Source organism: Enhydra lutris, unplaced genomic scaffold, assembly GCF_002288905.1.
Source record: "Enhydra lutris kenyoni isolate GAN:26980312 unplaced genomic scaffold, ASM228890v2 scaffoldscaffold10, whole genome shotgun sequence".
NCBI lineage: Eukaryota > Metazoa > Chordata > Mammalia > Carnivora > Mustelidae > Enhydra > Enhydra lutris.
Genome location: NW_019154094.1, coordinates 43,579,248 through 43,605,218, shown reverse-complemented (window position 1 = coordinate 43,605,218; position 25,971 = coordinate 43,579,248). Strand labels below are relative to the sequence as shown.

The 25,971-nt window shown below is 55.0% G+C and overlaps 2 protein-coding genes across 3 annotated transcripts in view; one reads left to right on the top strand and one right to left on the bottom strand.

The window, feature by feature from the left end:
- The window catches only part of LOC111143853 (plexin D1), a 57,861-nt gene extending 45,300 nt beyond the window's left edge, over positions 1-12,561 (top strand). The window contains exons 21-36 of one of the 2 annotated variants that reach the window (XM_022497811.1): positions 1,356-1,463; positions 1,563-1,675; positions 2,578-2,640; positions 3,154-3,284; positions 3,653-3,851; positions 4,866-5,012; positions 5,201-5,357; positions 6,170-6,273; positions 6,357-6,420; positions 7,212-7,246; positions 7,535-7,639; positions 8,177-8,340; positions 9,496-9,643; positions 10,753-10,893; positions 11,057-11,131; positions 11,372-12,561. In XM_022497811.1, coding sequence (XP_022353519.1) covers positions 1,356-1,463; positions 1,563-1,675; positions 2,578-2,640; positions 3,154-3,284; positions 3,653-3,851; positions 4,866-5,012; positions 5,201-5,357; positions 6,170-6,273; positions 6,357-6,420; positions 7,212-7,246; positions 7,535-7,639; positions 8,177-8,340; positions 9,496-9,643; positions 10,753-10,893; positions 11,057-11,131; positions 11,372-11,488 — 1,871 coding nt within the window. In that variant the 3' untranslated portion in view covers positions 11,489-12,561. Of the gene's footprint in view, positions 1-1,355; positions 1,464-1,562; positions 1,676-2,535; positions 2,641-3,153; positions 3,285-3,652; positions 3,852-4,865; positions 5,013-5,200; positions 5,358-6,169; positions 6,274-6,356; positions 6,421-7,211; positions 7,247-7,534; positions 7,640-8,176; positions 8,341-9,495; positions 9,644-10,752; positions 10,894-11,056; positions 11,132-11,371 lie in introns of both variants that reach the window. The other variant, XM_022497810.1, reaches the window with a different exon arrangement.
- Positions 12,562-16,565: 4,004 nt separating this feature from the next.
- On the bottom strand, positions 16,566-24,876 carry LOC111144310 (histone H1oo). Its single transcript, XM_022498550.1, has 5 exons — positions 24,768-24,876; positions 20,122-20,381; positions 18,047-18,410; positions 17,172-17,233; positions 16,566-16,814 (listed from the first exon to the last, which is right to left on the bottom strand). The coding sequence occupies exons 1-5, from the start codon at positions 24,874-24,876 to the stop codon at positions 16,566-16,568; spliced, it is 1,044 nt and encodes a 347-aa protein (XP_022354258.1).
- Between the last annotated feature and the right edge of the window lie 1,095 nt (positions 24,877-25,971).

The following is a 25,971-nucleotide window of genomic DNA, read 5'->3' as shown; positions in this document are numbered from 1 at the left end:
CTTTCTCTCTTCCCTTGTGGTTTGATAGTTTTCTCTAGTGGTATGTTTAGATTTCTTTCCTCTTTTCTCTTTCTTTTCTTTTGTGTATTTTATGTTCTTTCTTTGTGGTTACCGTGAGGTTCATATATAATATCTTATGTATATAACAGTCTCTTTTAAGTTGAGAGTAAGTTAATTTTGAACAGAACTTTATGTTTTTACTCCCCCCCTGTTTTATATATATATATATTTTAAGACTTATTTTATTTATTTCAGACAGCAAGAGCAGGAGAGGCAGAGGGAGAGGGAGAGAGAGGCTCTCAGGCAGACTCTGCAATGAGCATGGAGCCTGATGCAGGGCTTGATCTCGACACTGAGATCATGACCTGAGTCGAAACCAAGAGTTGGGTTAAACCAAGTTGCTTAAACCAAGACCCAGACACATCTCTCCACCGTTTTATATTTTTGATGACCACATTTTACTTGTGTATTTTATGTATCTCTTAACTAATTATCATATTTTAATGAATTTTCCTACCTTTGCCTTACCTTTATACTTGCTTTATAAGTGTTTGACCCGCTATCTTTATTTCATAAGGTTTACCACTATTTTAAAGCACACACTATTTTATAAGGTTTAAAATACACTACTTTATAAGGTTTACCACTGTTTTAAAACACAAACTAGGGGCACCTGGGTGGCTCAGTGGGTTCAAGCCTCTGCCTTCGGCTCAGGTCGTGATCTCAGGGTCCTGGGATCGAGCCCTACATCGGGCTCTCTGCTCAGTGGGGAGCCTGCTTCTCTCTCTCTCTCTCTCTCTCTCTGCCTGCCTCTCTGCCTATTTGTGATCTCTCTCTCTCCCTGTCAAATAAATAAATCTTAAAAAAAAAGCCCCATAAACTATTTTTTATAGTGAATTTAAAAAAGATATTTTATTTATTTATTTGACAGAGATCACAAGTAGGCAGAGCAGCAGGCAGAGAGAGAGTGGAAGCAGGCTCCCTGCTGAGCAGAGAGCCCAATATGGGGCTTGATCCCAGGACCCCAAGATCATGATCTGAGCCGAAGGCAGGGCTTAACCCACTGAGCCACCCAGGCGCCCCTTAAAACACAAACTATTTGTAAGAAAGGGACATCAGCATTATTTTCCTGGGCACTCCCGAACCCTTTACCGTGTAAGAGTTTCCAGCCCACCAGGGAGGGGAGGACTGTGGGCTGAGGGCACCCATCCACCTTCCCACACCCTGCCCAGAGCAGGTGGAGAGGAAGCCAGCAGGACCTCTCCCTCCAGGCCTGGGTCCTGTACACGGCCATGTGCCCACCAGTGTTTTCTAAAGGGCTTTCCAGGCCTGACCTGCCTCTCTACCGCCCTTAGCCCTGTTCGTCTTCTGCACCAAGAGCCGCCGTGCGGAGCGCTACTGGCAGAAGACTCTGCTGCAGATGGAGGAGATGGAATCTCAGATCCGAGAGGAAATCCGGAAAGGTACTTGGTGGGGACCGTGCAGGGCTGTGGACCTTGGCTTTGCCATATGGGGAATGGGATTGAGATCCACTCACAGCTCCCCGGGGGCCAATCCACCAGGCTTTGCTGAGCTGCAGACGGACATGACTGATCTGACCAAGGAGCTGAACCGCAGCCAGGGCATCCCCTTCCTGGAGTATAAGCACTTTGTGACCCGCACCTTCTTCCCTAAGGTCAGCCTGCACCCTTGCCAGCCGCCTCAGGGGCTCCCTGATCCCTTTCTGAGCCATGCCAACCTAGAGGAAAGCGTGGTTCCCCATGCGCCCCTTGAGCAGTGCGTAACCCGCATGCACGCTCACGGCAGCCTTGGCCACCTGCCCTCACCTGCCAAGGGAGGTGGCCCAGTTTCTCCCCTCTTTTTTCTTTTTCTTCTCTACTCATTTGATGTTTGATTGTCCATATGGAAGCCAGCTACTAGCCCCACTGTACTCCTGGGGTGTAAGGCCTGCTTCTCCCTTCACTGAGGGGGTGAGCAGGGGTGGTCCACGCTGTCCTGGGCCCCTGGTACCCCACCAGCCTCTCTCAATGCTGGGTCCCTTCCAGGGGTTTTGGTCTCTGCGTTCCCTCCTCCTGCCCACTGGACTTGGCCTCAAGCTTCCCATCCCTCTTTGTGTTTCAGGGGCTACTGCCCCGTCCTCACCTTCCCTGGCTGGCCAGAACATGTATGCTGGTGGCAGTGGTCTGCCTCTTGCCCTGTCCACACTGCTCTCCAAGCAGCAGCCTGAACAAGGCCACGCCATGGTCCTTGCTGGCCTTTCTGCTCTTTCTCCCACTCTCTGCTCAGCTCCTCTTGCTTCATCTTAAGCCTTGTGCCTTCTTGCATTGCACACCTTGCATGTAAAGAGAAGGCTCTACTCCTTCCTTTTCCCCCACAAAGCCCGTTGGGCCACCCCTCCCTGTGTCTCTGGATCCCTAAAGCCCCTGGGCATGGCCTGCTGCCTCTCTTCCTTTGCTTTTGTTGAGCGGCCCTTGCCTGCCAGCCTGGGGAGACCACAGCCCTGCTGAGATGCTGGGGGGTGGTCTACCCCTACAGTGCTCCTCCCTCTATGAAGAACGTTATGTACTGCCCTCCCAGACCCTCAACTCCCAGGGCAGCTCCTCGGTGCAGGAGACCCACCCACTGCTGGGAGAGTGGAAGGTGAGTACCCCATGCACGTGTGTGCACACACACAGGGCTGCCTCAGAGCCACCCCATCCCTCCCTGGGCCTCACTTTCCTGTTCATCTGATCCACTGATCCTAAGCGTGGGGAGTTGGGAAGAATCAGTCATTGGAAGACAGTGAGTCCATCCCAGGAGGCAGTCACGGAATAACACCATTCAGGGTGTTAGAGGTTCTGACTTTAAGCCAGGAGGCAAGGGGAGAGGATTGGGCCTTTCTGGACATCCCACTCCACCTGCTTCCTAGGGAATGGAAAGCGAGAGCGTCCTAGGCACAGGGATACCGCCCTTGACATTCTCTGAGCCCCCCTTTCCAACTCAACTGAGCCATTATTCCCAATCCTGGGGGGTTAAGAGACATCTGTCATGAAAAGGTGGTAAACTTACCATCCCAGGAGGCATGCACAGAGCCATTCAGGGCATTGTAGGTGCTGCCCCCAAGGCCAGGCAGAAGCACCAGACCCCCGCGGACAGCACCGATTGCTCCCGTAGATCCCCGAGAGCTGCCGGTCCAACATGGAAGAGGGGATCAGCCTGTTCTCCTCGTTGCTCAACAACAAGCACTTCCTCATTGTCTTCGTGCACGCGCTGGAGCAGCAGAAAGACTTCGCAGTGCGCGACAGGTCAGGCTGTGAGGCTCTGGGAGAGGGGCAGGGGCCTGCTGGAGGCCACACAGCCTGTCGGGGCTCGGCCTAGCTGGACCCATGCCGGGGGTGGTTTGCAAACTACCTTGCCTGCTGGGCAGGGGGCGTCCACCCGGCTCTGGGCCTCCACATGCCTCCCTCTCCTGGGCCTGGGTGCCTAAGGCAGGGGCCCGCAGGCACAGCGGTGGCCGTGGACATTGGAGAAAGTGGCTCTTTCTGCATGTGGGTTTGAGCTGCACTCGCCCACCCAGGCGGACGTGGGGCTGCCAGGTCTGTGGGGCCACGCCAGAGCCCCCACAGCAGCCACGCCTTGGACCCCCGGGGCTAATGTGCCCGCCCACCCGCAGGTGCAGCCTGGCCTCGCTGCTGACCATCGCACTCCACGGCAAGCTCGAGTACTACACGGGCATCATGAAGGAGCTGCTGGTGGACCTCATCGATGCCTCGGCTGCCAAGAACCCGAAGCTCATGCTGCGGCGCACGGAGTCGGTGGTCGAGAAGATGCTCACCAACTGGATGTCCATCTGCATGTACAGCTGCCTGCGGGTGAGGCGGGGCCAGCCCACCCCCGCCCCCAGGACCAGTGTCACAGGGCAGGCCCGCTCCGCTGGGAGGGGTCCTCACGCCCTTTGCGCAAATGCGGAAGGGGCTCAGGGAGCAGGGACAGGCCTGTAGGGTCCATTATATGGCTCCGGGGAGAGCTGGCTTCCCACAGCGGCCCAGAGCATGCTCAGGAGGCTTTGTTCCAGATTGCTTTCTCAGCCGTCAACCCCCACCCCTGGCCCACTGCCCTTGTCTTCCTTTGGGCCCTGGCTCTGTGTGCAGACCATAACTCAAGGCCCAGTCCTAGCCCTTAAGACTCCTCCAGGCTTAGAGGAGACGGAGGCGGAAATAGCAAATACAGAGCAATCAAGGCCACACAGTGGCGCTCAAGCTCTGAGGCCTCGGACCCCGCTGGAGGGTTCGTGGTGGCTTCCTGGAGGAGGTGGCCCTAAGCTCAGGTCTAAAGGCTTCATAGGAGGGCAGGGGTATGAGGCCTAGCCTGGCCCAAGACACTGTCCCCTCAACAGCCTGGGATTGGAGACCAGATGCTGTGTTCTGCTTCCACCTAAACTCACCCTGGGTGGCTTAGCAGAGTCACGGGGACTTGGGAGCCAGCTGATCTGGGGCCCAAGGCTAGCTCTGCTACTTCCCCACTGGGTGACCCTGGGCAGGTTGATGGTGCTCTCTGAACCTCAGCGATGAGGATGTTATCCCATACCGGCAAGAGTTGCTGAGATGACCAGATGAATGTGCCTGCCCACAGCCCGTGGTTTTCTGCCTTGGGAGTCCAGAGACATTGGGGGTGGGGGACAGGAGGCAGGGGGAGGTGGGGAGAATGGTGCTAGGATCCCAGAGGGGGTGTTACCCCGGCAGCCATGGAGGTGTTGCGGGGGGCAGTGAAAGTTTTCCACATGGAGGCCACGGCATGGCCAGAGGCTGGAGGGCTGGACCATGGAGGGTGGGGGCTGGGCTGGGCAGGCTGGGTCCCAGCCCCTGACAGCCCTGTGCCCACCCCAGGAAACTGTTGGGGAGCCATTCTTCCTGCTCCTGTGTGCCATCAAGCAGCAGATCAACAAGGGCTCCATTGATGCCATCACAGGCAAGGCCCGCTACACACTCAATGAGGAGTGGCTGCTGCGGGAGAACATCGAGGCCAAGCCCCGGGTGAGTTGTGTGGCTGGGTAGCCAGGTGGGAGCCCCCTCCCAGGCTGGCAAGTGTTGGGGGGATCTACATGCCTATAGCACCCTGACCCTAATCCTGACCCTGCCGCCCTGGGCAGGTGGTTGCCCTGCCTGGGGCCAAGGGTAGGGATGGGAAGGGCTTGCTGACTGTTTCCTCCTCTCTTGTGCAGAACCTGAACGTGTCCTTCCAGGGCTGCGGCATGGACTCACTGAGCGTGCGGGCCATGGACACGGACACGCTGACACAGGTGAAAGAGAAGATTCTGGAAGCCTTCTGCAAGAATGTGCCCTACTCTCAGTGGCCACGTGCGGAGGACGTTGACCTCGGTGGGCAGGAACGGGGTGACGGGCCTCAGCACTAGGCTACTCCAGCGGGAACTTTCTCCTGCTTTGGTTGCATATTCCTTTCACTCAGGAAATGTACGTTGATTGTGGCCCTGGGGACATGGAGATGATCAGACCAGGTGCCCATTGCCAGAGAGCTCCTGCTCTGGCAGGGAGATGGGTACTGCAGTGTGAGCAAGCTGCAGACAACAGTAAAAAGTATTCACAAAAGATGTGCTCAAGGAGTGGAAATTAGAGTGGGTTTTGAAGGATGCATAGGAGTTCTGGTTAGGCCAACAAGCTGCCCTTTGTTCTGTGATCATAGGCCCTGTTCCAAGCACCAGGTTGTGATGATAAATGGGCACAGTGACTGACTGTTCAGAGCAGGGGGTTCCCTGGGTCTGGCATGCAAGGGCCGGGATAGGCTATGAGAGAAGGTTGGGCAGGCACTCAGTCACCCAGAGCCTGGAAGGGCAGAGTCAGTACCTAAGGACAGTGAGAGTCATGGAAAGTATGTGATCCCCTTCACACGGTACTTTTTCTTACTTCATCAGCAACAGTAAAGTAACAACCTCAAGGGTGAGGACATTGCCAGACCTCCTGCTCTGTGCCCACCACCACCCTCTCCTCTGGATCTTTTTCCTCTTCCGCTATTTTACAGATGGAAAAATAGAGGCTCAGAGAGAGGCATGGTTTGCCCTAGGTTCCACAGAGAGAGTGAGAGGCCTCTCCCTGTGTGGGCCAGGCTGGTGCTGCCCCCTCCAGCCTGTCCCTGTCCTTGTCCCTGTCCCTGACACCCCATTCCCTGTCCCCAGAGTGGTTTGCCTCGAGCACACAGAGCTATATCCTCCGGGACCTGGACGACACCTCGGTGGTGGAAGATGGCCGAAAGAAGCTCAACACGCTGGCGCACTATAAGGTGGGGTCCCCAGCCCCACCCATCCCCCACTTGCACCCTCCCTAATCTCTGACCTCTGACCTCGGCCTCTCCCCTCCTGTCAGATCCCTGAAGGTGCCTCCCTGGCCATGAGCCTCACAGACAAGAAGGACAACACACTGGGCCGAGGTAGCACCGGTGGACACGGGGAGGGGGTCAGGCCAGGCTTTGGCCCCTTCTGAGCAGCCCTAGTAGGGAAACCGAGGCTTCGAGAGGCAGGGCTGGGCCAGGCTCTGGTCTCCTTGTTTGGGGACAAGAACTGGGCCAGGCCCCTCTGCCCCAGTACTGTTTGGGTAGGGCCTGCTGCCAGGCCTCCTCAGGCTGGGATCCTGTGGGTAGCCAGAGAGAGGCCCCAAGAAGGCGGGATGTGGTTTCAAGAGGTCTGGGCTGCTGCCAGGCTGGAGGGGGAGGCTGGCATGCCCATCAGGGCTTTGGTCTATATCCCTGCCTCCATCCCACCCTCCATTCACACCCTCGGGCTCCCAGGCCTAGCTGCCCAGCTGCCAGGCATGGGGTCCAAGGCTCCTTTGGTCTCAGGGTCCTCTGCTAAGGTCAGGAGCATGATCTTGGGTCTCTCCCTGCCATTAACAAGGTCTGGGTTGGCAGGAGCTCTGGGTTGGGCAGTGGAGAGGGTGAGGGCAGCCATCCTCTCCCCTCTGGGGTCTCCCGCATGCCCATCTGTTTCTCCTTTCTCCTGGTGGGCATCTCTCTCTCATGGCCTTTTTCTCTCAGTCTCGTTCTGTGTGTCTCTCTCTGGATCTCTTGCCTATTTCTTTTTACTACTCTGTCTCTCTTTCTCTCATTTTCTCCAGGTATTGCTTTGGATCTCTGCCTCTCTCCAGTTTTCCGTCTCCATTTCTGTCTTTCTCTCTCTCCCCCCTCCTCTCTCTTGTTTATTTATTGTGTTTTCCCTCTCACAGTGAAAGACTTGGACACAGAGAAGTATTTCCATCTGGTAAGTGCCCGGCCTCCGGCCCTGGGGGTGCCCGCCCTCACTGGGTGTGGACTTGGCTTCCTGCCACCCTGGGGCTCTGGGCAAAGTATTCCCAGGCCCTGGGAAAGGCCAGGGATTGGAGAGCAGGGATGGGTTCCAGAATCCCCCGCATCCCTTTTGCACCACAAAGCATCTGTGGAACCAGATGGAACCCCGTACCTGTGGGTCTCGGGATAGGACCTCCCACAGGACGGCCAAGGATGGTGCCGGGCACCAGCCACTAGACTGACCGCTGCTCCGGCCTCCCAGGTGTTGCCCACGGACGAGCTGGCAGAACCCAAGAAGTCCCACCGGCAGAGCCACCGCAAGAAGGTGCTCCCAGAGATCTACCTGACTCGCCTCCTGTCTACCAAGGTGGGCCTGGCCTCTTCTCCCCCTCCCCCGTGGGCCTGTGCCTGGGGGTGGAGGGAGAGGTGGGAGAGCAGCAGGCAGAGAGCGAGGGAGGAACAGGCTCCTCACTGAGCAAGGAGCTCGACTTGGGGCTTGATCCCAGGACTCTGGGATCATGACCTGAGCCAAAGACTGACGCTTAACCAACTGAGCCACCCAGGCGCCCCCAAACAACTTCTGTATTAGCCAGCATGACAGGGCAGCAGAGGCCCAGAGGGGTTAGTGCTGGTTCCTGAGGTCACACGGCTCAGGGGGGCAAAGTCAGCATCCCGGCCCTACCAGTTCCCCCACTCTGCCTCAGTATCTGGATCAGTCCTTACAATACCCTTGGGAAGAGGAGTTTGCTAACCCATTTCACAGACAAGAAAACGAAGGACCAGAGAGTTTAGGCACCAGCCTGATAGTGCATGGCTTTCCCACTCACCAGCTCAAGCACAGAGGTGCCCACTCACTCTCCCCAAGTGGCCCTGGGCTGATGGCAGCCCCCTCACTCCTCTGCAGGGCACGCTGCAGAAGTTTCTGGATGACCTGTTCAAGGCCATCCTGAGCATCCGAGAAGACAAGCCCCCACTGGCTGTCAAGTACTTCTTCGACTTCCTAGAAGAGCAGGCGGAGAAGAGGGGAATCTCCGATCCCGACACTCTGCACATCTGGAAGACCAACAGGTTGGTGGGCCATGGATGTGTGGGCCGTGGGCAGGCAGGAAGGGATGTGTGGCTCCGTTGTTTCAATGTGGACGGTGCTCAGTGCAGGGGTTCAGAGCCTGGTCTCTCAGCCCGCCTGCCTGGATTCAGTCCCTGTTTTGCCACTTCCTAGCTGTGTGACCTTGGTAAGTCACTTCACCACTCTGTGCTTTACTCTTCCCACCTCTAAAACCAGAGGGATAAAAAATAATCCACCTTAATTGTAAGAATTAACCAGAAGCAAGCATGGTAGTTTTGGCCTCAGCATCCTCTCTCTCCTCCACTCTTCTTAGGTGGGTACCATCAGCTTCGTTTTACAGATGAGAACATTGAGGCTCACAGAGAAGTGCCTGCCCAATGTCAGGGGCAGAACCAGGCTCAAACCCACATGCTCTGACTCCCCTACCCTGTTTGTAGCCTTCCTCTAAGGCTTGTCTGTCTTAGCTTTCTGGGTTGCAGAACCCCACAACTTATTGAGAACTGAAGCCTGAACCTTAGGAGAAGTGACACAGCCTAGAAGTTTCTGCGTGGTTGCAGGGGCTTCTCTGAGCTCTTGCGGGGGAGGGTGTCCATGCACGCCAGATTGCTGAGTCACTGGGTGGCCCTGGGGGTGGGGGTTTTGCCAATCTTCTCTGGCCTCCAGAGGCCAAGGCCAAAAATCCAGACGCTGCCCTTCCCCAGCCCTTTCTGGCTGCTCCGTGGCCCCAGCTAATGTGGACTTCCTGCTGCCGTGCAAGGGCTGGAAGGAGGAGCCGTGTGCTGCCAGGCAGGGCGGGGTTGGGGGGGTTCTTCTAATGAGAACCAGGACCGGGTTTGAGGCTTCCTCGTGAGAACAGAAGGCGCTGTGGGAGCTGGGGGGGCAGGCATGCAGGTAGGCTGGCCCGCTGCAGGCCGCAACCTCGGCTCAGGGCCTTTCCACCACCCCAGCCAGAAGGAATGGTCTTCAGCCCCCTTTGCGGATGAGCAAACTGAGGCTCCATCTTGGGTCGAAGCCTCTCTGGCCTGCAGGGGAAAGCAAGCCTGTCCTTGGCGCCTGGCTGCCTCCCTCCTGTGGACCGCCCCCCCCCTCAGCAACCACTTCTTCACTGCCCCATGCTCTGGGTGGGCTCATGGTGCCCCCATCACCCCCTCCTACAGCCTTCCTCTCCGGTTCTGGGTGAACATCCTGAAAAACCCCCAGTTTGTCTTCGATATCGACAAGACGGACCACATCGATGCCTGCCTGTCCGTCATTGCTCAGGCTTTCATTGACGCCTGCTCCATCTCTGACCTGCAGCTGGGCAAGGTCTGCGGCTCCGGGGCTGGCTGCCCATGGGCTGGGCGGGGAGACAGGCCACAGTGGGGCGCGGGGTCTCGGATCTTTCTGGGAGGGGGACCCAAGGAGCTCAAGCATGCTTCCAGCTGGGGCGTCTAGTCGCCCAGAACCTGGCCCTTGTCAGAAACCTGCACCCGCCTCAGCTGTGCTCACCACCACCTCCCACCATCTGGGCCCTAGAGCCAGAACCTGGGACGCCCGTATCCATGTGGGAAACCAGCGTGGGCAGGTGCAACATCTTGAGAGCCAGCCAGTCTCCAGCAGCCATCCTGCTGGTCAGGAGCCCTGCAAGTGGTCACTGAGTAACAGTGGGGGTGGAAGGGGCAGGTGACCAAGACCTCTGAGCTGCATGCAGGAGGGATAGCCCCAAGACCTCTGCGGGGAGAGGATCCGGCTGGCTTTTGAGCAGGGAGAGGAGGGAGAACAGTCTTCTAGGCAGAGGGACCTACCTGGCCAAGGGCATGGAGGCATGAAAGCCTGGATGCTGGGAACATTGAGGAGATGGTCTGATGAGACCCGGCGCTGCAGGATGGCGGGTACATGACCCTGCCCTGCCATGAGCCCCGGACTTTCCAAGGCTGAGAGAGGGAGAGAAATAGAATGCCTTCACTTCTCACATATGGTCTCCGCAGACAGGTTGCCTCTGACAAAGCTCTGCGAGTATACTTGGCACGTTTGGCTTTCGGGCATTGGAAACATACAGTGGGAAATATTCCACTGAGCCAGCAATCAGGCTTCCAGCAACCTTAGCCACCAAGACCCACAACCCTAAGCAAGGATCCAAATGAAACAGCCTGCGTGCAACACAGAGCTGGCCCACAGCCTGTGCACTTTTCCCCCCTAAAGGAAGCAGGTCCCCCTGCTTCAGGTCATTCCCAACGGTGTCCTAGAAAATAGGGCAGGGGTTCCGTGCCAAAGGGCAGCCTGGGGAGGGGTGGGCAGGAAGAGCCCTGGCCTGGACTGAAGCCGGCTGTGATGGGGCTATTGGTGTGGCTGTGGGGACCTGGGCTGGGCCAGAAGCAGACAGGTCTGTCTGGTCTCCATCGGCCACCTCATCCCTGCCCCTCCTCTCTGCCCAGGATTCGCCCACCAATAAGCTCCTGTACGCCAAGGAGATCCCCGAGTACCGGAAGATTGTGCAGCGCTACTACAAGCAGATCCACGACATGACTCCGCTCAGCGAGCAGGAGATGAATGCACACCTGGCCGAGGAGTCGCGGGTGCGGCCGGCACTGGACGGGCTTGTGGGCGCGGGGTTGGAGGTCACAGATTTCCAGGGAGAGGCTGGGAGAAGCTGGGGGCTTGCGTATCACCCCCCAGGCTGGGCTGGTCTCCAGGGGTCAGCTCACCACCCCCTCCCCGCTCCGCCCTCCTTCCTCCTAGAAATACCAGAACGAGTTCAACACCAACGTGGCCATGGCTGAGATTTACAAATACGCCAAGAGGTATCGCCCACAGGTGGGTCCCTGACAGGAGGCACGCACTCTGGGGCCCACAGTGCCCCCCCACGCAGCCCTGCCTGCCTCCCCTCTGCTCAGGGAAGCCCCAGGAGAGGCTCCTGCTCAGGGACTCACCTGCCGGTGGCCAGCTGTGGCAATCCAGGCGCGTTGTCCCCCCATCTTCTGTGGCAGGGGCTGCAGGGGCCTCTGGGGCCAGGGCCGTGGGCTGGGACCCAGCTGCTCCTTGCTTCCCCCTCAGATCATGACGGCCCTGGAGGCGAACCCCACAGCCCGGAGGACCCAGCTGCAGCACAAGTTTGAGCAGGTGGTGGCTCTGATGGAGGACAACATCTACGAGTGCTACAGCGAGGCCTGAGCCTGGGGACGCTCACGACCGCGACCGCACTTTGTACCCCGTGCCTCGGACTCTGGCTGGGGAAGGACTGAGCAGGGTCAGCTTCGGGGAGGCTGGGGGGGCAATGGAGGGGCTTCTCTGCGCCAGGCAGAGGAGCCCCCAGCCCCGAGCCCCTTGGGCACTTCTGTCCCCTCCCACCAGCCCCCAGACCTGATCTCTGGGTTGGGGACCTGAAAGGCACAGCCCACCCCTGGTAAGGCTCCCACCCGCCCCCAAGCACAGCCTGGATGGAGCCCCCACCCCCCCAGCTCTGCCACCACCACCGCTGCTGTGAGCCCCGCCCCCCAGGGCCCTCTACAAAGATGAGCCCCTGGCCCCCAGGCCCCAGCCAGAAACACTACCTCATCCCATGTGGCGGAGAGGAGGCCTCCTTGAGCCAGCCCTCGAGTGGTTTCTGCTTCAACCATCCAAACGTTCCCTCCGTCTTTGGTCACCCAGAGAGGATCCTGGCGACGTGTGGTTCCCGGCGGCGTCAGGTGTCGGTCGCTGGAGCGGCTGCCCGTGGGCAGGCTCCATGGGCTCTTCCCCCCAGCTGGGTGGGCAGAGCACGAGGGGACAGGTGCTGAGCGCTGCTGGGCTGCAGGGAGGGAGAGGGGCTTATGTTGTACCAAGGCTGTAGCTGGGCTACTTGATCTTGCTGAAAGTGTTTCTAAAGATAGCACCACTTTTTTTTTTTTAAAGCTTTTATATATTAAAAAACTTATCACGCGCCAACTGTGAATAGCTGCCGCTTGTGCAGAGGACCTGGGGAGGGGTCCCCAGGGGCTCTCACCACAACACTGGAAAGGACTGTTCCAGAGAACAGGCAGACCTGGCAGAGACCCCCCCACCCCCCAACACCCAAGGCCCTGAAAAAAAAAAATCACCCATTTTTCTGTTCCTGTGAGAAGCCACCCTCCGTGGCTGGGCTGGCTCCCCCCGCAGCACACCCAGCCAGTGCTGGGACTGGCTCCGAGCCTGCGGGGGCTGGGCTGGAGGGGGTGGCTGGGACGCTCTGGAACCTTCTTTATAATAAAAGCCTGATGGGAAAACCTGCTGTGGGCTCAAGCCTTTATCCTGAGATGGCCAAGGAGGGAAATGTGTGCTCGTAGTAGAAGAGAGGGGCGGCGGCGAGTAGAGCCCTGCCTCGGCCATGTTCCTGCATGAGGAGGAGCATGTACCAGCCCGAGCCCTGGGGAGCCAGTGGCAGGGCTCAGTGGGACAAGGTCAGCTTGGCCGGGGCCTGGCCCATAGCTGAGCTTCCTGGGCTTGGAGGGCTCTCATGGGCCCTCCAGGAAGATGTCATGGCGGCCACGTGCCACCTACCCCTGGGCAGGCCCTGCTCCTCTTACCTTTATAATAGGCCAGTGAGGAACGGAACATGATACCCATTTTACAGATGTAGAAATGGACCCTCAGCACAGTGGAAGAATCCTCAAAGGCCAGGGAGTAACAAAGTGGGGACCGAAACCAGGCTGCGTGTCCATTTTGTGCTTCCTCCAGGCAGTCGCCACCGTGGCCCCCATATGCATGGGGAGGTCAAGGGGACAGCCCTAGAAAGAAAACTGGTATTTACATACGCCCCCTAAATATTTCCTCAATTTTGAAAACCCCATTTTTTTTTCATGTGAGGAAATGCGCAGTTTCCCCAAGGCCAGTGTAACCCTAGACTGTTCCCAGAGGGGCAGTCCTTTCCTCAGGAGGGTCAACCTTGGGGTCAGCATGACCACAGAACCCCCAGCCCACCCAACGGGCTCTGGGCCTGAGCTGGGGGTGAGGCTCATCACTGTCCCCCAAGAAAAGGTCATGAGAGAACTAGCTCCAACTTAGAAACCACTCAAGTTAATCATTTTTCCATCATAATGGGGGAAAAAGCAAAGCACCCATTTATCAAGAACTAGGACAGAAAAATTCATACTATTTCAAACAAAATCCCACAAACACCAGTTCTAGAATTAATGAGAACAGAGAAGTAAGAAAAGAAAAACGAACAATTTTTAGATTTATAAAGAGCCTTTTCCTGTAGGGGCTTCTGGGTGGAGACAGATTCTTTATCTTTTCAAATTTTCTATTCTGAGCACTGATTCCTTTTCATTAAGCAGCAGATTTTCTAATTTAAGTTATTGACACATTTGATAGGGATTTTTTTTTTTTTTTGGTGTGATTTTAGAATGAATATATGTTTCCTGCCGAAATGTCAGGATATCCAAGCTCTCCTAACCCACCCACAGTTCATGTCCCAGAGAACACTGGCCCAGATCGTGTGCCCACCTGGGCCGGGGGCTGCGTAAATCTGGGACCAGGGTGTACGCACCATTCCGTAACCTGCCTTTTCCCCATGCAACCATATGTCATGACATCTTCCCGTGGCATTAAATATTCTGCAGCCTGTTGTCACGCCTGACGAACACACAGTTCCTTCTTGAAGTTTAGAAACATGTTGGCACATGGAAGAAATCTCTCTAGTTTCTGGGGGTCACTTCTCAGCACAGAAGGTGGGCACCCATAGTTACCTGGGGACCTGAAGACTTGCCGTGCAGCAACAGGTGCCCCTTCACTGTCTGAAGGTCATGGAAGGTCATGGACACTTCAGCACGGTGTCCTCAAGCAGGGAGGACACTCGGCCGTGTTCCCTGGGTGCTGGATGCTGTCCGGCCTAGGCCAGACCTGGGGTACTCCCCAACCCCTAGCTCACGGAGGTGCAAGGCCCAGGGATGCCACTCAGGAGCCTGGCCAGGTGCCTCCCTCAACCCCCTACCAAACCGTGAAAGGAGCAAGGGCACAAGCAGACCCTTTCCATGGGAAGCACCAGCCTGGCCCCTGCTGTCTGCTCACAGTACTCTTGGGGCGCAGCTGGCAGCCTCCTTACTGATACCCCAGGGAAGCTGGTAGCACAGCTAGAAAAAGCCTCACGTGGGATTCGAGGCAGTGAGGACAGGGCTGAGGGAGCAGGGCAGGAAGGACCTGCCCAATGCTCCGCGCTGGCCTACATCGGTTTCCCTCTGTGCCCTGTCTGTCCCCTTTCCCGAGTCCTGTCCAGTCTCCTACCTTCCCCCGTGCACTTCCTCACCCCTTCCTTCTCTGCTCCTCCCTGCCTCAGCTGTCACCCCTTGACTGGGCTCCCTCTCAGCAGCCTCCTGCCCGGGCTGAGTCCTCACCCCAGGAAATGGTCACCGTGGGGTCACCAGGCTGTGTCCACCCCACACTGTAGACTCTTCTGTGACCCCTTTCTTCTACACAATACTTCAACAGATCCCATCCACCCTGCTTAAACTTCCACTCAGAACGCACCACTTCTAAGCCCTCCTCCCATGAACAGCTCCCCTCACCGGGACCATGGCGGGGCTTCCTTGCTGCCCGTGTCCCCTGCTGCACTCAGCTGTTCATGGGCCTCTAATGGTTCCTCCTCATGATTAAAATGAAACCCAGAGATCTTCCCTTGGCTGACAACACCCTTCCTGATCTAGCCTTAGCCTACAGTCTCTGTGTGGTGACCTACTGCTGCGTTACTAACCACCCCAGTCCTCAGGGCTTAAAACAATCATTTACATTTAGCATCCCCCCTCCATGGGGAGACACCCGTGGAAGCCTGACACCACAAACAGTACAAACCCAATATGTACTATGTCTTTTCCTAGACATACATACCCACGATAAATTTCATTTATAAATTAGGCAGAGTAAGAGATCAGCAAGTAGTAATGAAATCGAGCAACTGTAAGAAGGTACTATAATCACGGGACTGCAGGCTCTTTCTCTCAGAATAACTTATTGTATGGTCCTCACCCTTCTTGTGACAGGAGAGGATACAAGGTCTGCATGAGGAGGTGCCACGAGGGGTAGGACAGAGGGACTGTGACCTAGCGTTAGGCTATTCTCAACTCTTGGATGATCCATCAGGAGGGTCACATGCTTCCGGAGTTGGGCTGCCCACAGATAACGGAGACCAAGCAAAATGAAACCGCAGGACACACAAGGAGCAGAAACAGCCAGTCTCCTAAGGTCTAGGCCCAGAGACAGTCATAATGTCCCTTCTGCAGTATTTTACTATTCAAGCAATCACAGAGCCCAGATGTAAGGGGTAGGGGCACAGACTCCACCTCCCTCTGGGAAGAGGGTCACACGTGTTTTTAAAGCACCATGGATCTCATCTCCCACTACCGTCCCTCCTCATTGGACTTTAGCCCCATGGAACTCCCTAAGGCTCTTTGAACCTGTCAAGCAGGTTTCCACCACAGGGCCTTTGCACGCTCTCCTCCTCCTGTTGATTAGAGCAGGGCTCTGCTCAGTAACCAGCTGTTGAATGGTCCTCTCCATAGCCAGAGGAATCTTCTTCAGATTTATTTGAGACAGAGAGAGATAGAACAAGCAAGGGAAGGAACAGAGGGACAAGCAGACTTCCTGCTGAGCAGGGAGCCTGACATGGGACTCGATCCCAAGATCCTGAGATCATGACCCGAGCCAAAGACAGATGCCCAACTGACTGAGCCACCCAGGCACCCCCAGAGGGCTCTTTCTAAACACACACTAACCATATTAATCTCTCCCCTGCCCATAACCCTCCCAGCTCCCCCCCACCACTGTCTACCTTCCCCTCATCCACCCATCCCCCACCCTCCCCCCATCCCGAGCTCCTCTCAGAGCCACAAACCCCCTCCTTCCACGATACTGGCCAGCCCCACTGCACATTCTGGGTTCTCTGCCTACAGTGCCCTTCCCCGCTGAGCTGTCTCTTGCTCATCTTTTAGGTCCAGCTCCTAGGAAGCAGTTCCAGATTTCAGGCTGGATTTAACAGCCCTCCTGTCCCTCCATAGGCCCCTACATGGCTTGGAGCCCTGCAGCAGCCCTTTATGTTGTACAGCTGGTCTCCGCCAGGGAAGGATCTCCTATCTGGACTCGAGCCGCAGGTGGCCAAAATCCTTGGACCTCAGCCTCCACCCACACCGATTTGTGACGGAAAAAAGTCTTTATTGATAAATAGGTTACAATGAAATAAATAGAGTGACAGTTTTTGGGGGAATAAAAACTCGGGTAGGATTTCCGTGTCTCCACCCCAGCTCTAGCTTTCAGCCTCCACCTTCCTACTGGACAGTTTGGATGATGAGGCCTTGGTGGGCACGCCCGGCCTCCTCGGGCCCTTGGGGGCCTCTATCTTCCTGGCCAGGGGTTCAGGTACCATCTTAGACCCGCCACCCCTGGGACGAGCAGAGGCCTTGGCTTTGGGCCCCTCCTTGGCCACATGGGCAATGACCTCTTTAGGGATGTGGTTTTCCTTCTTTTTGGCTGGAGAAGCAGCACCATTCTTGCCCTATAAAAGAAAGCAAACCGTAAGTAAGAACAGAGTGGGGCAGGGTTGGACGCATAGCTTAGAGCCCACAAGAATAGGATTGAAATCCCAGTGGGCTCCAAGCTGGGGAGAAATCTGGGTGGCTTTGGACAAGGGGCCCCAACCTCAGCCTGGGTCTTATGTGGGAAACAGGGGTGAGGATCCTCAAAGCACTGGAGGGCCAGATGGAAGTGAACAGAATTTTGTATCAAAGAAAATTACTCCCTTCTCCACAAATTCTCCTTTCTCTAGACCCTCCCAGGGGCCTGGTGCAGGATGCCCAAGCTCTGCCCATGCTCAGCATGGAGATCCAGACCATGGAAGTCATGCAGGACCTACCTTAGGGACCGTGGATTTTACACTCTGACTCCCAGCTTTTGTCTTCCTGGGGGCCTCACCACCTGTCAGAGGGTAGGGGAGAGCATGTGGGAAGGAGCCCTTTCAGGAGGAGCTGCTGAAGGTTCAGGGGCCCTAGTCCTCACTCTGATACTTATTGGCTATGTGACCTGGGGCAAGGCAGTTGGTCTCTTTGAGCCTGGGTGCCCTTGTCTACAAACTGGGGGTAACAGCATCTCTCTCATGAGATGGTTGGGGGATTAACTGGACAGTGGGAGACCATCCCCCACCCTGAGCAAGGCACCAGGCGGAGCACCCCCCTTGCTGTGTTCACCCTCACCAAAGATCCCTAACTGGTTTATTGGTCTCTAGTCTTTAGCCTGCCTTCTACACTTGATATATTTTTAAAAATACTCTGTACCTTAGCTGTTCCCTGTTCAAAGTCCTTCCACGTCTCTTTGTTGTCCTCCAGATCTGGTCCAAACTCCCAGCTGCCTTTCACAGGCTCCCCCTTCTACTTCCCACATTGCACACAGAACAATTTGCACTTCCTCAATACCTCTCCCTTCTTCATGCCTCTGGGCCTTTGCACAGGCTGTTGTCCTCCCTAGGACACTTATTCTAGGAAACTTCCCCTGACTCCTCTCAGATGAGCCAGGCTCCTCTTCACTCTGGGTTTCCCCTTCCCTAAACCTCCCCACGCACCCCCAGCTACAATGAGTTCTCCAACTCTCCAGGTCAAGCCAAGCACTCAGCCACATCTATAGATAAAGAACCCCTTCCCCAGAGCAGGCCTCTCCTTCCCTCCCACCTCATATCCAGCAGCTGCCACAAACCCTTGTCCCCAAGCTCTCCTCCCAGCCCCCTCACACACCTACCTTGGCTCTTCCTTCTGCCTTTGACCTTTGACTTCTCACTGAGCCCAGTGGCACTGGGAGGAGCCCATGGGGCCTTGTCTGGCTGTTGAGAGGCCTTCCTGGCCTCACTCACTCTTGCCTCTTGGTCTTTGGTCTGGCCGCCTTTCTTGGGAGCCTTCTCTTTGGCTGCACCTGGTTTGGGAGGAGCCATCCTTGCCTCTAGAGGCTTCTTCGGTCCCCTTTTCACCTCAGCTGGGTTGGAAGGGTCCTTCTTTGCCTCTCTTGGTTTCTTAGGGACCTTCTCCTTGGCCTCACTGGGTTTCCTGGGGGCGGTCTTGGTGGATGTCTTCCTGGGTTGGACTTTCCTTTTATGCTTGGGAACCAACTGGTGGAGGAGAGAATGGAGTGGAATTGAGAGCATAAGTTCTCAGGGTCTCGCACCCCTACATACTACACTAGGCTCAGAGAAGGTGGCCTTGTTCCAAAGAGGGAAGAAGGTGGTCAAGGGCACGAGCACGTCCCAGATGCCAGATGCCAAAGACACATTCTATCCCTGTACGGCTCTTTGAGGGAGGGGTGCTGCCACTGAGAGCTGGGGGGCCCAAGTCTCCCAGACACATCCTAGGTTCTCTTACTTCCTGCATAGGTGGCTGGCAGGAGAGCATAGGCAAACCCCCTCCTGCCCCCGAAGTCTGGAAGGCTCAAAGCCAGGCTCCTGGGAGTAAATTGCACAGCACACATTGTGAGTCCTGACCCGTCCTCGGAGATGCTAATCTACAAATATCCTTCAACCTCCCAGCCCATACACCTTCGCTTGCACCATGGCTCTGACTCCCCCTCCTCCTCCCCCTACCTAGGCCCTGCCCCTCACCTCATACCTCATACCTCCATGCCTCCCTGAGTCTCCTTTTTCCCCTTTTGCCTTGGGTGGACCTTCCAAGTCAGAGAGCTGAGAGTTCACAACTTCCTGTGGAACTCAGCCAAGTCTTCTGGTCTCTCACTGGCCTCAGTCTTCCCATCTTTACAATGGGGCCATCAGGGAGTGAGTGAGAGGCAGGGGTATGTGAGGGTCCCTGGCAAATAGGTGGCCTCATCCTTCTACAGCCTGCCTCTAGTGATGTTACTCCCTCTGCTCCCCAAATTTCATTATCATCATGACCAGAAACAACCTCCCCTCCTAGCACACACACATTCCTAATTCCATGACCTTTACTCTGGGCTCCCTTCCTCGCCTCCCCTCCTCTCAGCCCACTTTACGGATGGGCTGTCAGGTCCTGCAGCCTAACCCAGCCACATGCACCCTCAGTGCCCCCACCTTGCTCTCCTTCACCCCCGCCCCCTGCCCCGTGCCCCTGGACTTGCCATAGCTTGTGTCCAAGCTCTAACCCTCGCCTGGGAGTTCTGTGAGGAACTTGCTGTCCTCGGCCACCTGGTTACCACAGGGACCGGAACATGGTAGCTTGAGAAAGTTCCACGTTGTTCTATGGTTACGTTAGAGCAACTGCCATGTGCTGGGGCCCAGCAATGACAAGACTTCCCTGGTGGCAGCTGACAGTCACATGCTGGGGTTGGATTTTATGCCCAATCTGCCCTCAGCTCTAGGTGTTCCTGGATGGCTTCCCTCCGGGACCCTTCCCTTTGAAAGATGAGAATGGGGTGGCTTAGGGAGGGGCAAGCCCTGGTCTGGAGACCTGGGGTTTAGAGCCAGAGAGCGTGGGGTGCAAACCTGTGACCTTCTAGAGCCCATGGTTGGGTGTGCCTTGGCCATGATGGAGAATTCCAGGCAAGTGTTGTGGGCACTAAGGACTCTGAGTGAACACAGCTGAGATAGTCCCTGGTCATAGAACACGCGGGATAGGGATGAAGGCAGATGCAGCTGGTGAATTGGAGCTCTTGACAGAGGCATAGCACCACCCTCCTGGAGGAGAGGGTATCTCCAAGATGACAGAAGGAAGACAAGGAGAGAAGATGGGGAACAGCCCCCCTGGTGGTGGGGACTGGGGAGGAGGAGCTGGGCTGAAGCTCAAAGTCTGGGGCCCAGACCCTCCCACCCTGCGGCCTCCCCCAGCCCCACTCTCCAGCCCCAGCAGGCTCACTTTGAAGCTGCCAGTGGCGCCCCTGGCCTTGGAGTTGGTGGGCCTGATGAGCAGACCGCGGTGCACGCCCGTGGCCAGGGCCTGCTTCAGCAGGTGCTTGAACCGGAGGCTGTCTGCCATAGGGTACTTCTGCAGGATGTAAAGCTTGATGGCAGCCACAGAGGTGCCCCGGCGCTGCTCTCCTGCCTGCAGTGCCTCCAGGACCATGCGTAGCACAGGCGGGTGGCGGCGAGGCCCTCGGATGGCGCTGCGACTCGGGCCTGTGGGCAGACAGTGGCACGTCACCTGGTGCCCAGACCCCCACTCCGGCCCGACAGACCACGGACCTGCCTGGCAGAGCACCCACCAGGCACCGGCCAAGCCGCATGGCGGGGTGGGTCAGGGGTCTGTTGGGGGCGGGGATCAGATACACCCCAGGTGGGTAGCCCCGCCTACTGGCCTGTAAGCAGCCCAAGGTTGGGGGGCAGGCTGCTTGTCTGGCCACTGGCTCCCAGTGACTGGCGCCGGGCTGGGCCCACACCGGGCGCTCCTTAGAGCCTCACTGAAAGAACTAAATAGTCCTTTTAGAAAACCAAATACATCAGGTCAGTTGTCTAAGCCTAACTACCCGTTTACAGGAAATCCAGAGGCTCGGCGAGAGGGCCACAGGGAGGAAATCAGCAAAATCCAGCCCATGAGGAGCTTTCCAAGACGCACAACTCAGCTTCTTCTACAAATAAACAAGGAGGAAAAGAAAAAGTGGGAAGGGGCCCTAGAGATAAAGACACTGCAGAGCCCGTCCAAGCAAATGCAACGTGGGATCCTTTATTCAAACTCAGAGCGGGACCTAAATGAGCCAACCGGGGGGGAGGGGGCGTGTGGAGGGGAGGCAAACAGATAAATGTGAGAATTGTAGAAGTTTGGTGAGATTAAGGGTGATATTTTGGGGGGTTTGCTGATGGTATCACAGTTACTTTGTAAGAGGCTCTCTTCTTTTAAAGGTAAATACGAAGGGCAACAGAAGCAAAAATAAACAATTAGGATCACATCAAACTAAAAAAAAAAAAAATCTTTGCAGAGCGAAGGAAATCATCACAAAATGAAAAGGCATCCTATTGGATGAGAGAAGATACTTGCAAATGATATATCCCATAAGGGGTTAATATCTAAAATATATAAAGAACTCCTACAACTCAGTAACCAAAAAACCAATCTGATTAAAAAGAGGGCAGAGGATTTGAATAGACATTTCTCCAATGTCATACAGATGGCCATCAGGCACATGAAAAGATGATATCACTAATCATCAGGGGAGGGCAAATCACAGCCACAACGAAGACAGGAGCTCACACCTGTTGCAATGGCTAATAGTAAAAAGGAAATAAATAGGGGTGCCAGCTTGCCTCAGTTGGTTAAGCATCTGGCTTTTGATATCAGTTCAAGTCTTGATCTCAGGGTTGTGAGTTCAATCCCTGTATTGATCTCCATGCTGGGCATGGAGCTACTTAAAAAAAGACAAGAATAACAAGTGTTGGCAAGACTGTGGAGAAAAGGGAACCCTTGTGTACTACCGGTGAGAATGTAAACTGATGCAACCACTCTGGAAAACAGTATGGAGGTTCCTCAAAACTGAAAAATAGAACTACCCCACCATCCAGCAATTCCATTTCTGCATATTTGTCTGAAGAAAACAAAAGCACTAGTTCAAAAAGCTATATACATCCCTATGTTCATTGCAGCATTATTGATAATAGTCAAGATATGGAAACAACTCATGTCCACAAATAGATGAATGGATAAAGAAGACCTACTCTTGGATCCAGTGGAATATTACTCAGCCCTAATCTTGTCATTTGCAACAACATGGGGTAGACTGAGGAGGTATTATGCTAAGTGAAATAAGTCAGACAGTTTGATATCACTAACAGGATAACTACACTTAATCATGGTAGGCATTTCATTATGCATACAAATAATGAATTTGTATGGTTATGTACTTAAAACTAATAGAATATTATATATCAATTAAAAATAGCTTTAAAAAATTAAGATGGGACACCCAGGTGGCTCAGTCAGTTAAGTGTCTGACTTTTGATTTCAGCTCAGGTCATGATCTCAGAGTCGTGAGATCAAGCCCTGGGTCAAGCTCTGCACTGGGCATGGAACCTTCTTATGATTCTCTCCTCCCCTCTCCCTGCCACACCCTACACATGCACCTACTCCTCTCTCTCAAAAAAAAAAAAAAAAAAAACAACACAAAGATAAATGCTGGACTATTTGTAGGTGAAATGATAACCTTGGCATTTGCTTTGAAATGACACAGTAGGTGAAAAAAAGAGTACCGAGGACCCGATAAGTGTTGAAGCTGGATGATGGGTGCACAGGGAAGGGAGTGGCGGGGGCAGGGGACACTATACCACTCAGTCTATTTCTGCATGTGTTTGGAAGTTTCCATACATAAGAAATTACAAAAGAATCCCACTCCTAGGTATGTATACTCAAGAGAAATGAAAACCCATGTTCAAATGAAGATTTATACACAAATGTTCATAGCAGCATTATTTATAATGGCCCAAAGTAGAAACTCAAATGTCCATAAACTAATGAATTGGATAAACAGAACATGGTATTAGCCATAAAATGGAGTATCATCCAGCCGAAAGAAGGAATGAAGTTCTTCCTTGAAAACATGCTGGGTGCCATTTATATGAAATGTCCGGAATGGGATAATCACAGACAGAAAGTAGATTAGTGGCTGCTGGGGCCTGGGGATTGAGGGTGGGGAGGGGCAGTGACTTTAAGGGCTACAGGTTTTCTTTTAAGGGGATGAAAATATTCTAAAATTGCCTGTGGAGATGGATACACAGCTGTGAATATACTAACAGCACTGCACCCTTTAAATGGGTGAATTGAATGGTATGTGAATTACTGAGATCTCAATTATCTGTTATTTATTTTTTTTAAGTTGTAAAAGAAAATAGGATCAAGGGAAGAAAAGCTGCTGGTCACTATCAGGGGCATAAAAGTGTTTTAAATATGAAGCCTGATTCAAATGTGGTGATTAGAAATGTTGGCTTCTGATCAATCTGCAAAAATGAAAGACTTTTTAAAAGGAATTGATTGGCTAAAAAATATGTTTTTTAAAACACATTTTGAAGTAGAAGAGGAAAAAAAGGCAAAAGAACTGTAGAGACCTAATCCAATTCAACTGTTGCTGCCTCCTGGCCAGGAAGAGCCCAGTGTCTGGGAACTTTGGGCCAAAAGCTTGGAAATGGGTGGAATTGCTGGTCAGCCACACCCAGGACCCTGGGAGTTTCACTCTCCTCTCTGGGCCTTAGTCTTCCCTTCTGTACAGTGGGGATGGGGTGTCTAAGAAAGTCTGCACCCTCCCAGCTGCGGTGTCCTTCAGCCTGGCCTGCAGTGACAGTTCTAACCCCTCCCCTGCCTCCTCCAAACCAGGCCCTGTCCCAGGGAGCCACCCCAAGTCTCTTCCTTCCCCACTCCCTGAAGCTGAATGCAGTTCCTCATTCTGCATTATTCAACGCCTGCTAGTTCCTGGGATGACCAGAAAAGAACTCCTAGCTCCCCAAACTTGTCCTCCATCCTCTCTCTCCCAGGAATGGCACCCACCATACCTACCTGGACACCCAAGCAAGAACCTGGAGGACATCTGGACCTTTCTTCCCCACCCCTTCTTCATAGACTTCCCTCCTCTCCATCCCGAGCACCACATCCTTCTTCCCCCTGCACCTCTCCTCCCTGCCCTTCCCACTGCCCTCAGTGGAAAGGGCCCAAGGCCCTGGTGAGGGCTTGGAGGCTCAGCTGGCAGGACCTAGCCATCCCCTCCTCCTGCCCCGCCCCCCCTGCCCCTGGCCTGAGGAGGGCCTGTGACTCCCTGGATGCTTGTCCCAACCCCCTCACCTCTGGGCCTTCACCCGTGCTCTTCTCTTGCCTGGGTGGCCTTTGTCCCCCATGGTCACTCAGGTAGCCCTCACTCGTCCTTCAAGGCCCATGCAGCACCATGATTTGGACACCTGCCCTGACTTCTCAAGGACTGATGAGCAACACTGCCCCAGGCTCCAAAGCACCTGGAACCCACCCTCCAACCTTCTCTGAAAAAGCATTTACTCACACCCGTTTCTTCTGGGTAAGGCCACCTGAAAGGCAACCTCCTTCAGGGGTCACCGCCTCCAGAAAGCCCTCCTCGACCTCCCAGAGTGGGTTAGCGACTCCTTGGGGCTCCGACAGCCCTCTGCATTCTTGGCGTCAGAGCACGTGCCACATTATGAAATGGCATCCATTAATGAGGCAGTCTTCCCCATCAGACCAAGAGCTCCTAGCATCAAATGCTCACTCTCCGTTCCCCCCACCCTTCCTCCAACTAGCTGCCCTCAGCTGCAGTGTGACTGCCAGCCCTCCCCCAACAGGAAATGGGCTCCAGCTGCGGAGGCCCGCTCTGCCCTCTTCCCCTGAGCTGGGCCAGCCTCAGTCCCCAGACCCTGGCCCCCTTCCCCGGCCCCTGCTAAGTCCAGACATCAGCTCTTCTGCCAAATGAGCACCTCAAGTCCACAGCCTCTGGGATGGGTGCTGGTGCTGGGCTGGGAGAGGAGGCTGGGTGGCACAAGGAGGGTCCAGGACACCCAAGGAACGGGCTCGCGGGGACCTACCTGGCTCTTCAGACCCAGACAGCCGGGATGACCCCACTGTGGAGGGCAAGGGGGCTGAGGACACTGAGGATGTCGAAATGTCGCTGGAGGCAAAGCTCCCAGGAGCCATTGCATGGGTAGACTGGGATGCAGATGCTGATGGTCAGACCCCTCCCGAGGTGTGAAACTTCCAGGGCTGCTCATTCCTCTTATATATCAACAGCCCAGCCCCCCACTCCAATTAGCCCCTGATTGGGCTGGGAGGCTGTGTGGGCTGCTGATTGGGGCAGGAGGGCTGGGATGGGGCACTGCAATACTGCCCTGTGCACAGACGCCCAGCTTGGCCCCCCATTCCTATGTGACCTTGGGTGAGTCAATTGATTTTTCAATTGACTTTTCCCATGGCAAAATGATCTGTGCTGAGATGACGGTCCCTCCTGTGCCCTCTACCCCCACAGGCGGAGAGGCTGACAGGGAACTGGGCACACCTGGGGCGTGGAAGTGGCCACTGAGGCCTCCAGGCCCATTTACCTCAATGCCACTCCTGTTCTCAGGCCGCTGCCACCCTTGGTTTCTCAAGAAGTGGTGTTTCTCGACCTCATTGGCACTCAGGAAAATTCACACTGAAACAGCGATAAGATACTATTTTCCATCAAACTGACTAAAATTAAAGGCAGTATAGGTATGGATGCAGGAAGTGCATCCAGTGCCTCCACCAGGAGAGGGAATTGGGGGGCAGCCTGCTTTGGAAAGGTATTCCCTTGAACTCAGCAACTCCCCTTCTCTGTTCTAGAATTGCCTTAGTCAGAAAAGAAACAATTGATGCATTATCTGGAAAAAGAAAAAAAGAGAGAGAGAGAGAACTACCAGAAGAATCCCTCGAGGTTTGGCTGAAGTACTCCCTGAGTACCGAATACCGTGCAGCCATTTGAAACGATGGGTGAATTAGTACAGGCCCAGGTGGTTTTCCCCACCTGCTGGCATGACAGGTATTTACGTCTCTCTCATGCAGATGCCGGGTGGCCAGGCCGTCAAGAAATCACAGCTGCTGGGAGGGGGAGTCGCTTTGGGAATCAGCGCGGTGACATCTAACACAAGGAGAGCTACAGATTTGGGCCACGTCCCAGCCGTGTTGCTCTGCTCCGGGGAGAAGTTGGGGAGAAACTCTCACCCTGAGAGATACACGGGCTCACACGCACGTCCAGAACAACCCGAATCTGCAGCC